At 52.5% G+C, this 16,883-nt stretch overlaps 1 protein-coding gene across 1 annotated transcript; it reads right to left on the reverse strand.

Moving 5' to 3' along the window:
* Nucleotides 1-537: 537 nt before the first annotated feature.
* On the reverse strand, nt 538-9,022 carry LOC144279626 (phospholipase A2 inhibitor and Ly6/PLAUR domain-containing protein-like). Its single transcript, XM_077841202.1, has 5 exons — nt 8,968-9,022; nt 6,557-6,679; nt 4,441-4,605; nt 1,785-1,925; nt 538-725 (listed from the first exon to the last, which is right to left on the reverse strand). Exons 1-5 carry the CDS (start codon nt 9,020-9,022, stop codon nt 538-540), a joined length of 672 nt encoding a protein of 223 aa, XP_077697328.1.
* Between the last annotated feature and the right edge of the window lie 7,861 nt (nt 9,023-16,883).

A 16,883-nucleotide genomic window follows, 5' to 3' on the forward strand; every position in this document is an offset into this window, starting at 1 on the left:
ATTATAAAAGTCGTACCCCAGCCTGTGGGCAGGAGGCGGGCGAGATGTAGCGTTTGGAGGGTGCCTGGACCACAGCACCAGCTGGTGATGAGGAAGGTGATGGTGATGAGGAAGGTGATGGTGATGAGGAAGGTGATGACTAACATTTCCGGTTGTTCTGCCAGGGGCGGTGCGAGTGTGGGGCGGGGCGGGTGAGCATTCTGTCTTACCGCTGTCCCCTGGGCGTGTGGGACTCTGCTACAGATGCTGATCAATGATTAGAAATACAGGAGGGTTCCTCCAGTGCGAGGGCTGCGACCGGCCCCAGCGGGGTCCCCAGCTGAATGGCAATTTTAAGAACGCTGGGACTGGGACGGATCTAGGCACCAGAACCTGTCGGACCTCCCAGTGATCCCTGCAAATTTGTAAGTAATCAATAGAATTAACGAACGATATATAGGTTGGGCTCCAATGGGCAGGAATTGGGTGCTGCGGGGCCCGTGCAGGGCCAGGCTCAGGGGAGCAGCTTCCCCAGCAGCACCCAGTCAGGCCAGGCAGTTAGAGGGCAGAGGGGAATTGCCCCAGAGCCAGATCGTTGGTTGCTGTCTCCGCAGGTGTGGAGGTCACCTTTGTGAAGAAGTACACGTAGTCTGCCGAAGGCAGGGAGACTCCAGGGGTAACGTCTTTTATAGAGGGAGTGGCACACCCTTTGCCAGAAAATCTTGATATATCCGAAGCAGGAGCACCTGGAGAAGAAGATGGATCCGAGGGAGGAAACCAGCCTGTTATGAGGCGGGGGCAGCTCTGGTTCCTTCTCTGCCCCCAGAACCTCTGTCTCCACCATCCAGCGGTTCCCGCCTCTGCCCCCCGGTCCCACCCTCCCGGTGCTCTCCCTGCTCTCGCTGTAACCGGCCACGGCAGGCCAGGCGTCTGGTCCCCTCTTGCCTCCCCCGCGCCCCTTTCTGCAGCTCCACAAGAGACTGAAGCTGGAGTTTGGATCCCAGCTGATCGCCCAGGGGCGGCTCCTTCCCCAGCGCGCGGCCCCCCGAGGAACACGCCCGGCTCTCAGGGTCCCCGGCAGCCCCGACCGCTCGGTTCAGTTATTTTATAAACACCCCAAAGCGCTGGGAGTCCTGGACACACACTGAGAACAGGAGCTTCCACACTGAGCAATGGCTTAGCTCCACCTTAAACATACAGGGAGTGGGGTCTAGTGGTTAAAGCAGTGGGGGCTGGGAGCCAGGACTCCTGGGTTCTCTCCCCAGCTTTGCATCATTGACATAACATTGACATAACAACAAGAGACGCATTGTCATAACTCCAGGAGCCGGGCAGCATCACTGAGGCAGGGGAGCTGGTCTGGAAGGAAAAAATTCCCAATTCCTCTCTCCTTCCCTCTGGCCAAAACCCCTCTTGGCCGCCCCCACCTTCCCAAAGCTTCAGCACAGCCCGAGGGTCTGGGAGACTCGAGGGGCCTGTCTACACTACAGCTTGGGCAGTTACAAGTTACGTCACTTCAAGGTGTGAATAAGCCACCTCCTTCAGCGGTGTAAGTTACGCCACCCTAAGTGCCAGTGCCCACTTCCCGCTGCCATCCCACTGCTGCTCGCGGAGGTGGTTTTATTATGCCGACCGGAGAGTTCTCGCCCGTCAGCACAGAGCATCTTCACCGGATGCGGTACCATGGCACCGCGGTCGCCCTTCTAGTGTAGACTGGCCCTAGGTTTCACCAGCCCTTTGGGGAGTTCCCGAGGCGTGAGGTTCCCGGGCTCGCTCCCGCACTGCGGCCAACTGGCAGCATTTACCTTTGTATCGAACCCCAGCGAAATCAATGCAATAGTTCTCATCCCCTGTACAAGGGGTGATTTGGCTGTTGCATGAATCAGAGTTCAGATCAAAGCAGGTGGGGCACTGTAGCCCGTTCCCGGCGGTGTTCTCCTCAGGCACTGAGAACCGAGAGAGAGAGAGACATGGTCACAGGGTGGGTTAAACCTCGTTCAAATTGCAAGGCGTGCCCGCCGACCTGCACTGGTCAAGCATGCGAAGGCCCCACCCCAGCCTGACAGCATTGCTCCGTCTGTCTATCACACGGCAACCTCTGAATCTGGCAGCCGATCAATTCCAGCATTTCCAGGTACTTTCTAGGCCAGGGGTTCTCAAACTGGGGGTTGGGACCCCTCAGGGGGTTGCGAGGTTATTACATGGGGGGTTGTGAGCTGTCAGCCTCAAACCCAAACCCCGCTTTGCATCCAGCATTTATAATGATGTTAAATATATTAAAAAGTGTTTTTAATTTATAAGAGGGGTCACACTCAGAGGCTTGCTGTGTGAAAGGGGTCACCAGTACAAAGGTTTGAGAACCACTGTTCTAGGAACTCAGGGCCAGAAGACTACTGTCTTTGGAAGAAATCGGAAACACCCTCCTGCCATCTGATCAGAGCGGCCACCTCTGCAACTGTCTCAGATCAAACACCTGTTTGATGGCCCCACTGACATCCCCAAGCCCCCATCTCCACTTTGCCCAGTGTACACGGTTACACCCGGAATGACTGATCTCTCAGACAGAGAGAAGGAGGACAGTGGGGGGGAGGGGGAATGGGGAAGGAGGGGTTTGGGAGTGGGGCATTGAACCCATGGCAAGCCAGGGGCATTCCACAGGCTTTATGCAGATATGCTTATGACTATGACTATGACATAACTGTAATATGCTTTATGCAAAATACTTCACGTGATCGATCATTGGAAAAGTTGTAATCTACTGAATCAGGTTTTCTCATTTGCATGCAGGTATCATCTTTGTAGATGGTCACGAACATGGAGTAAACCCTGTGTTATTAATGTAGCCCTGCTAAGTGAGGGCCCTGAAGGGTACTTAAGGAACTCGGTGGCCCATTGGTGAACAAACAATGACCTGTAAATGGACTTGTTTTTCCTGTAAGCCTGTGATGGGCCCTGCAAAAGCATGAGACTGTCTCTGGATTCCTGATGCTGGAATCCATCTTGGATGCTTTTTTTTCCCACAAGAGCAGAGGAGAAGTTTAAACTGAGCACAAAGGATTCCCGCCTTTCGCAAAACCTATATAAAGGCGGGAAGCCAAACAACAGAGGCGGCTGCCAGTCGTGAGCACACCCCTGCTTACCAGCCAAGACATCTGTGAAAATGAACATGGGGACAGGGCAGAGCCCAGACTGGGAGTGAGTCTAGTCTGTGAAAGTGATTATTAGAACAACTGTTTGGGTAAGATATTACATGTAACAAGTTTCTTTAGTGTATTCAACTTAGCTTGCATGTTTGCTTATTTTGCCTAGTAACCTACCTACCTACCTACCCAGCAAGCCTGGACCCTGGATCCGTGTTGTAGCACGCTAGTGTATCTGGCTCAGCAAGACAGGGATCTGGGGGTACTGCCAGACTGCTGCCAAGCTGGCAGGGAAAACAGACTCAGGGGGGTCTCAGCACATCAGGTGACAGCACCAAGGGGGTCCCAGTGACCAAACTCATCGCTGTTTTAAAAAAGCCTCACCCACCTCTTCTTCCTGGTTAGCTGGTCTGTCGCCGACCCTCCCATGGCGTCCCCCCCCCCCTTGTTACCCCTTTTATCCCGACCCGGAGCCTTTAGACATGTCTGTCTCCTATTCGCATCCCAGCCTCCGAGCAGGTGCAGACATCTTTGCTATACCAGCAACCCCTCCTCCCTCTGTCCCTGCCCGCCCGGAGCAAGCTGTGCCCCGCGGGGCCAATATCCCAGCCGTGTGTGTTCTCCCCCCACATCTCTGTGACGCCGGCGATGTCCCACCTCTGATCACTCACTCATTCAAAAGCTGAAAGCGACGGGAAATCCAAATGTTTGGGGAAATGGCCAAATGGGCCGGTTTGAATTTTTTGCACAAGGACCAACGGGGATAAACTAGCCAGCGATGAACAGCCCCGAGTCTCTGAACTCAGTTTCCAGCCATCAGAAGAGGGACGTCTTGGAGCAGCTTCCCATGGTAAGTGGGGGGCAAAGCCCCAGCGAGTTTGAAGTGGAGGCTGATAGGCTCAGGGAGGTTTAGATTTGAGCCCATCCCGGTTGCTGCCCCCTCTCTCACCTGCAGCCCTCGCCCGTCTGATTTCACATGGGCCCCGACTGCTCCACCCCCTGGTTTGTAGACCCGCCAGCTACGGGTATTTCAAAGGGGACAGAAATGACATTCGAGTGAGTGGACTCTAGGGCAATAAAGGGGAGAAATGGTAACAAAGACAATCGTGCCGGGGCTTGTCCACATGAACCATTCGACTGTAGCAAACGGGGGAGGTGACTAAGCTCCACTGGGCTCTGAATCGACCCTGCACCAGCCTGCCACGGCCCAGCTGTCCACGTGCAGCCTGCTGACGCGCGTGAACCCTTCGTTCATGTGCTTTGAGCTAGTGCCCTTCCAACAAGCCATGAAACGGCACCGTAAAAACAGATCCATACGTACCTGCCAGTACAGCCGAGTTACAGTCGTCTGTGTTGCACTGTGCGATGTTGACCCGGATATACTTGCCATTCCCAAGAGTGACAGTGACGGGGCCTTTTATGAAAGCAGTGAAGTCATCTAGACAGACTTTGAAGACGCTTGTGGACTTTGTCCCGTCTGCTGTAACTAAAAAAAAAAGAACAGAACTGAGAGGCTGGGAGGGGAACCTCGAGGCGGAGCAGGGAGGTTATTTTACCTCCGAGTTTGGCCCTGGGGTGAAGTTGCTGGGAGCCCGTGCCCAGTTTTGGCACCCACCATTCCAGAAAGAGTTTGCACACTTGGGGAGGGGTCAGAGAAGAGCCATGAGGATGATTAAAGGGCTAGAAAACCTGCATTAGAGCGAGAGGTGCCAGGAGCTCCGTCCAGGTAGCTCAACACAGAGCAGATTCGGGGGTGACGTGATCACCGTCTGCCAGAACCCACCCGGGGAACAAACATTTACTAACGGGCTCCTCAGTCGGGCGGTGGAAGGTCGGACGCCATCCAGTGGCTGGGAGTTGGAGCTGGACAGGCTCAGACTGGAAATAAGGCGACTGTCTCACAGGGCGGGTGATTAACCACTGGGACAATCTCCCAAGGGCCGTGGTGATTCTTCGTCAGTGACAATTTGTAAAGCCAGATGGGATGCTCTTCTCCCACCTCTGCTCTTGGGGCCATCTGTGAACCCGAGTTAGCCACGCCCTGGTCTCAGCATCTGCACTGCTAAGCCTCCCGGGGCTTCGATCCACCCGGACACCGCCAGGCCGGTGCTGCACTAACCCCGGGGCAGCATTAGGCCTTTTGCAGGCATGTCCCATGGTTGTTAGCACTGCCCTGAGCTGTGCAGTTCTCTGCCGTGAGTCTCTGCGACGGCATCTCTGCTTGAGAGCCAGGTAGAGACGAAGCCGGCTGCAGGGAAAGTGGAGTTTAAAACGTCCCCAAGGGGTCGATAAACCGGAAGGTGATTTCGCTGCAGCAGAAGTGAGTAGGCAGGAGGGCAGGAAAACATGGCCCCCAAGGAATTATGGGAAGGCATTGGAGGACTATTGGCAACTGTGTGAAATAAGCTAGTGTACACCTGTGTCCCCACTGCAAAGTTAAAGTGGAACCCGGGTCTAAGCTACACCTTGAACTGCACAGCCAGCCTGAGCTCACAGCTCATATCCACTCAGGTGAAAGGGTCTGTGTGTGGTTAATAGGGATGGTGGCGGGGGTTAGAGCTAAACCCCGGGTCACGGCCCACATTAAATGCAGTGAAGCCATACCCTGAGTGGGTGGAAGTTTTAATAAACCCATTTGTGACTGTGCTGGGAAAATTTCCTGACTCTGGTCAGAAGGGTGTGTGTGGAGGGGGGGGATAGATAGATAGATCACATTAAAGCTTATTTGTGCTATGCATCCTTCTTACAGGGTAAATGAAAGGAAATATTAAATCTCTTTAATTCAAAGGAAGGATGAACAAAACCAGGTCTGTAACTAAGGTTTTCAATTTCAAAAGGGCAAACATTGAGAAGGGAACTAGTGAAATCTACTGTCCTGATCCCAGGGAGTTGAAAATGGAGAAGGTTTGGAATCTCTTGAAGTCAAACAGGCAGAAACTATCTTGAATTTGCATCCCAAGCAAGGAGAAAAATCTTGTAAGGTCGGGCTCCAGCAGGTGACTAAGAGGTTCAGACAGGATTCTTGGAGCTCGGTAGTGTACAAGGGGTCTCACTGCCAATTTGCTTTTTTTAGCATAATTCAGAACGTGCATTTCCACCCAAAGCAGCTTCGCTTGCTGCAGCGCAGCCGTCCATTGTGGAGCTGAAAATATAGTGAATAAAAATCCATAACTAAAGCCCAAGGGGTGAGATCCTGGCCCCACTGAAGTCAATGGCAGATCTGCAACTGGCTCCAAGGGGCAGGATTTCAGACCGCCCAGTCTTCCGGTCGCAACCCTGTAATGTTGCCTGAACAAATCAAGCGTCGAGCCCAGACTGAGTGTTCTGTGCCAGGTGAATGTGCTTTGTGGGTGGATTGTGCTGGGGTTGGCCTTAGCGATGAGGATGTGTCAGACTGTGGGGTAGGATGTGCCTGGACTGACGGCAATGTCACCTACCCATGGTATTTTCTTCTGCCGCCGTAATGCAGCCGCCTTTAGCCGTGTCTACTGTGCAGGTCCCTGCTGGAGACTGGCAGGAGTCTGCTGAGCCATAGCATGCTTGGCATGTCACTGTTTGTGCTGGAGAAAGAAGAACACGTGTTTCCTTTTTAATATGGCATAACAGTGTCACTCTGACACGTCCCTTAGCCCCGAGTCTTCCCCCTCTGCTCCAAACAAGCCGAGGGGTTAACAGACCCAGTTTCCACTGGGACACTCGGCAATTGCACAATTTCAGCTGCCCTGGGCCAGTGGTACCAGGGGGTCAGCACGGGGATGGGTGAAGGGGATGGTGCTCTTCCCAAGCTCCGCCCACAAATTCAGCTCCGCCCACCCAAGATCTCATTCCTGTTTTAAAGGTATTCACAGTACCAGAGAGTCGCTCACTTCTCAGCGTGTGTTGCCTGAATCCATTCCACCACCCAGGGCTCCTTGCAGCCCCCCATTGCCCTCACAAATTCGAGTTCCCCTCGCATCTCCTTCTATAGCAGGGTCGCCAGGCTCAGACCCCCATCCCCTACCTAATGCCAGGGGCTCTGTGTACCCTCCATTCCCCTGCCCCGTACCAAGGTCTCCTATTCTCTCCCCATGCCAGGGGTTCTGTGTGCCGCCCATTCCCATCCCCCATACCAGGGTCCCCCATTCTCCCCCTATGCCAGGGGTTCTGTGTGCCCTCCTCCTCCCCTTCCCCCCACCATCCGTCTTTCTGCCTGGGAGATCAGCTGCTCAGGGTGTAACATGTTAAGCTCCAAGGGGACACTGGGCAAAGCTGGGCTGGGGGCTGTTGATGGGCTGGAAGGTGTCAATGGCCCCATCAACCGGTTCTTTGATCTACACACAGCTACAGAGGGGGTTGAAGGTCTGGCTGGGCTGGCCAGACTCCAACAGCTCTGTGTGTCCCCGATTACCCTCTTCCGGTTTTCTGATTCCGTCCTCCACCCTCCAAAAATCAATAGGGTTCTGCCCAGTGATGTCTAGAACATCCCCTGCAATTTGGGATTTGATGGAATGCAGCATTCAAAAGTTAGTTCATTGCACAGAAATTGGGAAATGCCATTGAGGTGAGTGCAGCCAGGTTGTCTGGGCAGCCAGCCGGCCAGCAGAAGGATCTGACGGAAAGGTTTGGGGTGCAGAAGCCAGCTGTCTTGGCCCTTAGCTTCGCAGGGATTGCTCCCCTTTGGGAAGGCTCTGTGTTGGGCTGGCCCCCAGTTTTACAGCTGGTTACAGGCCCTAGGCTTAAGTTAAAGTCAACTTTGCCCACATCCCTCTGGATCAGCCCAGCCATTTGCAGTATGTGGGGGATGGCAAGGATGGAAATTTCTGGGTTAAACAGCACAAAGGGACGTTCATTGTCTCTTGTTCCCCGAATTACCATTGATACAAGTCATATTAACCACAGCGCGCGGACCTCCTGGGGACATGTAAGTGGAGAATCTCTGCCCTTCAGTCCTTATGTACAGCGCCCTGCACACAAGCTGTGTAAGTGCAGCATCTTTACAACTTTTCTTTTAGAGAGTCTAAGAGTTTCAGGCTCTGATGCTGATCTAGTCTGAGCTCCTGCCCAGCTGAAGCCAGAAAACCTCACCCAGCCCTTCCTCCATGCAGCCCATATCTGATGGTCGAGCTAGAGCCAATCTTCCAGAAGGATGTCCAATCCCAATGTACAGAGACCAAGAGATGGAGAATCCCCACCCCCACCACCACCCCCACTTGAGAAGCTGGTGCCAGGATTAATTCCACTTTGGACTGATCTAAATTCAGCTCCCACCATTGGATCTCATTCTGCCTCCGTTTGCTCGGTTGGAGAGCCCTCTGCTACAGGACATTGTAGGCCTGATTCCAGGTTACACTCAGTCCCCTATTGTGTAATTTACTCCTCTATTAATTCCCCTTCATGCTGCCAAAGCAGTGCAGAGGGGCCTTCGTGGGAATAAGAATTCAGGGCAGTGTCCAGTCACGGTGTCCCTCAGGTCCACGCCCAACAGATGGGTTGCTGTGGCTGTGGCCCTTGGGGAATTCACACCCTGAGCACTGCAGTGTGACCAGTCTAACCCCGGGAGAGATGGAGGTCGATGGGTGAATGCTTCCCTCAACTCGGCTACCGTCGCTCGGGGAGGGGAGTTCCTAGAGGGATGGACAACCCCGTCCATTGGGACACGAGGCATCTTCACTACGGGGCTCTGCTGGCCCAGCCACAGCTCTGTGGCTAAGCCATGACAGCAGCCATAGTGTAGACAGGGCCCTGTACCCCACACAGAGCTAATCCCCCCTCCCTGCACAGGCTGGATGTTCCCCTGACTGGGGATCCATGGGGGGTAAAGTGTCCAAGTCCGGGCGGGTTTCAATGGCCACAGCAGCGGGTGACTCACCTTGTCCACTCGTAGCTAGGAGAGCAGGGAGAAGGCAGAGGAGGAAGGAAACCATCCTGGTCCTGGCAGGCCCACGGGGCTGGGCTCGGAGCTGAACGGGGCCTTCTCTCGGCTGACACAGCGAGCTCTGCCGGGGGGAGGAGGAGAGAGTCAAGACCGAAATGAGGATGGAAAGGGAATTAGAGCCGAGATTAAGGGGGGGAAGGCACCAGGCAATAGAGCTGCACAAATAACCAATTTTTTGGTTCACTGGCAATTCTCAAAGATCGGGGGGGTGGGAGGATCTTTTTTGGTGGGCTCAAAATTCTCATCTAACTAAAAAGCCAGGAAAAAATGGTTTTGTTTCATTTTCAAATATTTCAAAATATTTTTAAATTGGTTTTAAAATAAAAATTGCCATCAATTTTGAAATGAAAAGACACAAATCAAAATATTTAATTCTGGAACTGTCCAGACAAAAGTTTCCTTTTTTCAGAATTTGTTTTTCTAGAATTTTTTCCAGCTGAAGAAATGCAGAGAAATCGACACAAATTCGTGAAATGTTTCAGTCGCCCCAAAGCTGCATTTTTCAGTAGAGAAATGTTTTGGTTGGAAAATTTCTCCCAGCTCCCCCATGGCCCAGACACGCCTCGCCGTAGCAGAGCGGGGGCTCCGGGACACGGGAGAAGGGCGCTCCGCGGGGCAATCCTCGTCATAGTCGTGGCTCCGGACGCAATTGTGGTGACCAGCAAAGCGCAGATGTCACATGGAGCCAGTGACAGTCATGGGGACACGACTGCCCCTGCCTCACGTCCTGTTACACCAAATCGCTTCAATGTGGAAGGAGACAGTTAAACAGCAAGTCAGCCACAGCCTGTGTGCTTATTGCCAGACGGCCAGGGCCCCAGCAAGCCTATGGGCCCATTGACTTCAACAGGTACACTGGTGTAAACCGGCTGGGATCTGCCCCATTGACTCCAATGGAGGTACGGCCGATTGATCCCAGTTGGGGATTGGGCCCAGTTTTCACTCCCTCCTCCGTATTTGCTCCAGGTCTGCACCGTCCCTTCTGACATGGGGCGACTGGCACGGCCTGTGGGGCGCCAGGGTCAAAGCATCCTGCTGATCTGCAGAGGGGCCCTACAGTGTTTCCACATTATCTACACCCCCTTGGGTGGCCCAACGGCTTCTTCGCTTTCCTCTTCTACAGCGAGCTGAGGTGTCCATTGATCCTCCTACGGGGACGCTGCGGTCCCTTCCCTGGATCAGCCCGGTTCGGTTAGAAGCTGTCAGGTCTCGGAGGCTTCAGACCCCCGCCCTGCCCATGTGCGTTACTTTGCATTGACCAAAACTCAACTTCATCTGCCATCGCGTTGCCTGTTCACCCAGCTCCGTTCGATCTCCCTCAAGTTCCCTACTAGCCTTCTCTGCAGATTTCACCACCTCCTCGCTCACCCCCGTCAGATCATCTGAGTACCGTGAAGGCTGGGTCTAGCGCAGAGCCTGGAGGACTCCACTTTTAAGCTTTTGCCATCACACAAAATTCCCTTGAATTCCAGCTATGTTTTCTAGAGACAGAAGGTGGGGGGAAGAGACGAGCTTCTGAGCAACACCGAGCTCTGCTGCGGGTCAGCGGAGCTCAACAGCTCGTGTCTCTCCCCAGCAGAAGCTGGTCCAATAAAAGCTTTTCCCTCCCCACCTTGTCTCTCTAATATCCCGGGACCTGAACGGCTACAACAACGCTGCAAAATCCTGTTTTCCGGCTGTTGTCCTGTTTCTGCTCCATGAGAGTCCCTTGCCTCCCACCCTAGGACGGCTTCGATTACTTACTGCCCTATGACAGGTTTCAGAGTGACAGCCGTGTTAGTCTGTATTCGCAAAAAGAAAAGGAGGACTTGTGGCACCTTAGAGACTTACCAATTTATTTGAGCATAAGCTTTCCCGATGAAGTGAGCTGTAGCTCAGGAAAGCTTATGCTCAAATAAATTGGTTAGTCTCTAAGGTGCCACAAGTCCTCCTTTTCTTTTTACTGCCCTATGGCGAGGGACTGTGCTGAAGTCTTTTTGACAGTCCAAATCAAGTACGTAAACTGGCTCTTCTCTGCTCCCTAAACCTGGGACGTTCAAAGCATCTGAACGGAGTCTGAAGCCTGACTCCCGGGGAGCGTCAGCAGATGCTGGCCCCCTCGCTGCAATTTTTGCCTTTCAAAAGTTCCCTATTTCATTCACACACAATTCCATGAGTGGGGCTTCTTTTCCTTTGCAAAACTTGACCCGCTTTATCCCTGGAGCATGCATTTGAAATATATCTCCATTCTTTACACTCTTTCAGCAGATCATCAATGATTACAAGCAATAATTTAACACACCTTAAAAACTCTTACCTTCAGCCGCACAACGGTTCCGTTCACCTCCAAGTTCTCTGTAGTATCAAAGAGATGCACTAACCTGTCTAGCATGGCCCCTTTCCTCTCTATATAGTCCAAAAACACAACCAGATTAATCTAGAAACTAGGAGTAACCGTGAATGATTTACTGAAATGTAATAAATTGCTCGACCCCTATACCTGGGCACTCCCTCTTTAAATACAATTCAGACTGACCCTTTCTCAATCCAGCAGCTGTTGTTTTATTGAACTTGTCCCATACAGTCTGCTGGTTTGTGTAACAGAGATAAGAGGTGGTACTCAGCTTCGTCACAAGGGTAGTCACAAATATGACCATTTGCATATCAGAGGTGTTTATCCAGATCCTGAGGTGCTGTAAATGATAGAGGAACCGGAAAATTCACAGCAGCTGGGATCTGGCTCCACTGATTCCGTTGAAGCAACGGCCAATTGACACCAAACAGGAGTGGGGTGAGATTGTCAGAATGAAGCTAAGGACGGCCATGGAGTTGGCTCCATGAGGACAGCTCTCCTTCCACTCCCAGAACAGGTTGTTAAATTCCTCCTCATTAAATGGAGCGTAAGCAGAGTCAGGATGAGCTCCACCTTGACATCTGGTGGCGAGGCATGGTGGGTTGTGGAAAAGAACTTCAGCGGCTGATCTCATGTGCATACGTACACCCACCCTGCCTAGATGGTCACTTTGGCTGCTGTAGGAGCCCCAGTTTCTCTGGGGCCAGGAGTAAACTGTTATTCTCCTGATTACGTGACCCAAGGACAGCAGAACTGTACTTGGCCTTTTGTTATGATGGAGGGACTCGCCATCAACTAAGGAGCACTCGCTAGTCAAGGGACATGGGTTCCAAAACTCAGTGGATGGGGGAAGGAAGGGATTGCTTTAGGCCAGTAGGGCATCCCCTTGAGTTGAAATCACTGAGTAGTGTGTTAAATAGTAGGGGGCCTGACGATGTATTGGTGAGTGACCTGCAGGATGGCTACTTGGGAAGAGCAGCTGGTGGAGTGGCTCACTGGACGGCTACCGGAGAGGAGCGGCTGGTGGTGAAGGCTGCAGCAGAGACCCACAGAAAAGTGGTGCTGTTGGAGCATGTAAGGTGCCCCTTTACTCCCCCCCCCTTCCATTTCCACATAGGCTGGGGTGTTCAAACTCTGCAGGTGAACTTTTGAACTCTGGGCTCACCAAGGACAGAGACTGAGACTTTTGGGTTGCTGGACTTTGGGGTTGTCGGACTTTTGGGACTTTGGGGACTTTTGGGTTGCTGGACTCAAAAACCAAAGGGAAAGGGACACGGCCCAATTTGTTTAGGGCGGGGTTTTGCTCATGGGTTGTGTTATGAATCCTGTTGGTGGTGTTTCCCCAACATAATGCCACATTGTTTCTCTCTGGTATTAAAAGGCTTTTTGCTACACTCAGACTCTGTGCTTGCGAGAGGGGAAGTATTGCCCTTTGGAGGCGCCCAGCGGGGGTGGTATAGATTTGTCCCAGGTCACCGGGTGGGGGCTCGAGCCGGTTTTGCATTGTGTTATTGGAAGGGATCCCCTAGATACTGACACCGGCCCTTGTTGCTGCCAACCCTGAAGGGCAGAAGGGTTACATGTGTTAATACTCATTTGGTGACAGATTTTCTTATCTGCCCCATACCAGGGCGTTGCATCAAACTGGATCCCAAGAGCACAACCTTGCACCCGGCTGGGGGAATTTAGTTATAGAAGAACGGAGAGGAGAAGAGCGTTTCAGCCTTGGTTGCATTACAGGCCAGCTTTGCTCCCTAAGGTTGTCGAGATGGGTAGGGGGCTTCCAGATGGAATCCAGGTGTCAGGATCTCCAGGAGTTGAGAGAGAGAGTGGTTGGAGACTGGCTGATGAAGAGTGTAATGGAAAAGCTGGGGATTATTTACAAACACATATGAAGTCATGGCTCAGATTCAGCTAGGAGGTGGTGGTCTGGTAGCGTCACCTCATCAAATTTGCAGCCTTGTTCTCTGGAATCTCGGCGGTCATTGAACACACACGAGTAAGGCCGGGTCTACACCAGAAACTTTTGCTGGCACAGCTATGCAGGTCAGGGCGCCTGATCTCCTGGGACATCGCTGTGCTGCCTAAAGCCCATTGGGGCACTTATACCAGCCAGAAAACCCCTCTTGCCCGGAGAGCTTATTTCAGCCTCCTACTGATGTTGTCCCACAGTGTGTAATTGAAACATTCATTGGAGTAAGAGCCTGAGTCTCCCACCTCCCAGGTCCAGTCCTTCTCTCTCTTGTGCGCTTGTTCGCTGTGGCCCAATGAACAGGGGGAATCTCACATAGGAGCAGGGAGGGGATTTTCCCTCTGGCTTTGGCCCTGGGGCGACACTGCTGGGATCCAGTGTCCAGTTCTGGGGCCCACAGGTCAAGGGGGAGGTTGGCTGATTGCAGAAGAGCTACAAGAATGACGAAAGAATTAGAAAACCTGCTTCATAGTGACAGGCTCCAGCAGCTCGATCCACTGAGCTGAACACAGAGAAGGTCCAGGGATGACTTGATCCCAGCCTGTCAGTCCCTACATGGGGAACGAATACTTACTAAGGGGCTGCTCAATCCAGCAAAGGAAGGTCTGACGCGAACCCATGGCTGGAAGCTGGAGCTGGACAAACTAAGACTGTAAATAAGGCGCACATGCCTACCAGGGAGGGGAATTACCCGATGGAACAGTTTCTGAAGGGTCCTGCTGGGTTCCCCGTCAGTGGCCATTTTCACGGCAAGCCTGGGTGCTTTTGCTGAGAGACCTGCTCTCGGAATCCTGTGAGGCGTATTCCCTGGCCCGTGTGACACAGGAGGTTGGACGTGATGGCCCAAGTGGGTCCTGTCGGGCCTGGGGATCTGCCACTATTTACATATTTTATCCCAAGTGGAAGAGCTGGAAAAGGAGAGATTGAGAGAGACCCCTGCCTGGAAGGACCTATAGCCTGGGGCTCAGGCCGTGCCCCTGGAAGGGATGGCCAGGTAGAGGAAAGCATCACACTAGCCTCTTCCACAGCCAGGATGAGCGCTCTAACCACTAGGCTGCTGGATAACACGAGGCTTCCTCCTCCGGACATATTGTGGGGGGGTCGGTGTGCTCTGAGACACCTGCTGGACTGGGGCCTGCAGGTAAGGGGGGTTGCAGCACCTCGGGCTGATTCTCTCCCCTTAGCTCTGACCTGCCCTTGTTACTATACCAGACGATTTCTGTATGATTTTTAATTTGATATAGTTTAAAGATCCCAAAGTAATGTTCATTAGAAGGCCTTTCCTTTTTCCTTTCTCTGTGAGCGGTTTGCAAGGCCAAACTGCTCAGCACATTCTGGGTCAGAGTCTGTTCTCAGAAGAGATAAGACTTTGCAAAAACAACTGTTCCTCGGAACAGCACACAGAGAATCCCACTCGTCTCCTGTTCTTTATCTTGTTTGTTATGTTAAGCAGTTTTGTTACACCCTAAGAGTTGTTAAAGTCAGAAGAGATATGTGTGGAAATCAAGCTGGGGAATGCATGTGAATGGATGTTGTGTGTAAATAGAAGATGAATGGTTAGGAGTTCCAGCCTAAGAGTTACCACTTCAGTATCGATTGGCCGAAGAATGCGCTAAGTGGAGCTAACCGGATGACCCCCGGAGGGCAGACTGGAACCCACCCAACAGCCGCAAGGATGGGAGACCCAAAGATCAAGATCACATCGGGCAGCACAGAGCCGTCAGCGATGTTCCACCTGCTGATTGATTCAGCAACAGCATGACGAAGCCACCTCCATGGACTGGCCTAGGAATAAAACTCCGATTAAAAACAGACCCTAAAGACGAAGGACTTTAAGTCTAGTGCTACAACCACCCTCCAGGAGCATCGGATGCGCGTCTGACAAAGACTCCGCTCCACCCTCAAGCCCAGGTTACCTGGCCAGTAACTAGGAGTGAGCAACCTCTAGGCTGGTAACTATAACAACTTTGCAGAACTTTTATGTGTATGTGTGTGGTGTTAGGATATAGATATTCAGGCCTGTCTGTAAAGGCCTAGACTCTTAAGAATTTAGGTGTATTCTTATCACTTCGCTAGTTCTAGAGGTATAAAAGAAAGAATCAAAATCGCTGGCTGCCGGTGTAAGGGCCTTCCCTTCCTGTGACAGTCTGAGGCCCTGTGCTTAGGCTAAGGCCGCTGGCCAAGCAGCAGGGGCAGCCCCAAGCTGGGAAGCGACCGGGCACCTCCTCACATCCCAAACTAGTCACACTGGAAGAAGGTGCCCTGGGGCTGTTAGGATACAATCCTGTCCTGATAGTGCCGATCGCCTCCAGAGAAAGGGAAGTGCCTAGAAAGTGTAAAAGGAAACTTAGCTTGAGAGCATCCTGCCTGGCAAGAAGTCACTTCTCAAGAGCTGGGATGTGAAATCCTCACTTCTGTGTTGTTCTGTCACCTTAGTCCCCATTTCCCCATTGTTGGTCTGTATCATCTCGGTCTGGTTTTTGATTGTTCCTGTCTGCTGTATAATTAATTTTGCTGGGTGTGAACTAATTAAGGTGGTGGGATATAATTGGTTACATAATCATGTTACAATATGTTAGGATTGGTTAGTGAAATTTCAGGAAAATGATTGGTTCAGGTCGAGCTAAGCAGAAATTTTACGATATAGTCTGCAGTCAATCAGGAAGCGGGGGGTGGGTGGGTGTGTGGGGGGATGGGAACAGGGAATGGGGGTGGGGGAGTCGGAATTATGTTTTGCTAAGTGGGGGGGACGGGAACAGGGCCACAGGTGTAAGGCTCTGTGGTGTCAGAGCCGGGAAGGGGGACACTAAGGAAGGAAACGGGAATCATGCTTGCTGGAAGTTCACCCCAATAAACATCGACTTGTTTGCACCTTTGGACTTTGGGTATGGTTGCTTCCTGTTGGTGCAAGAAGGACCAGGGAAGTGAGCGGGTGAAGGAATAAGCCCCCTGACATGTGGGAGTGAATGGGATGGAGTAAATATGACTGTTTAGTTGCTTTGCCTCTTGTGGTATTTTGTGTGAGTACCTGGGCTACGTGATTACGTGTTTACTGGGTCTCTTTCTGTATTCACACTGAACGCGGCATTTTGCCTTATCCCCTTTTACAAGATCCCGTTGGGTTTCATTTTATTGCTATAAAAGCCTGCCTCAGCCAGCCCCAGCTCACACGGAGGACGGGCCCTGGGCTCCTGACTCCCGCATTGGCCTGCTGCCCTGTCAATCAGGCTGACCAGGAAGGCTGGCCTCTCCGCATTGGCCCTGGGGCCTGTCAGTCTCAGGATAATGACCCCTCTTCAGCCCTTCCCCTTTCTTTGGGTCCTGGGAGAGGGCCCACCAACCCCTCCCCCCCTCCCATTTCAGGGAGGGGCCAACAATGCGGGTGACCAGACGTCCCGATATTAGGGGCTTTGTCAAATATACACATCTATCCTCCTCCCCGCAAAAGAAGTGTCCCGATTTTTCACTCTTGTTCTCTGGTCACCCTACCCATGGCCACCGACATTAGGAACCGAGGAGCCAGTCTGGCCCAGCGGGGTGGGCAGG

Source organism: Eretmochelys imbricata, chromosome 24 (assembly GCF_965152235.1).
Source record: "Eretmochelys imbricata isolate rEreImb1 chromosome 24, rEreImb1.hap1, whole genome shotgun sequence".
NCBI classification, from domain to species: domain Eukaryota; kingdom Metazoa; phylum Chordata; order Testudines; family Cheloniidae; genus Eretmochelys; species Eretmochelys imbricata.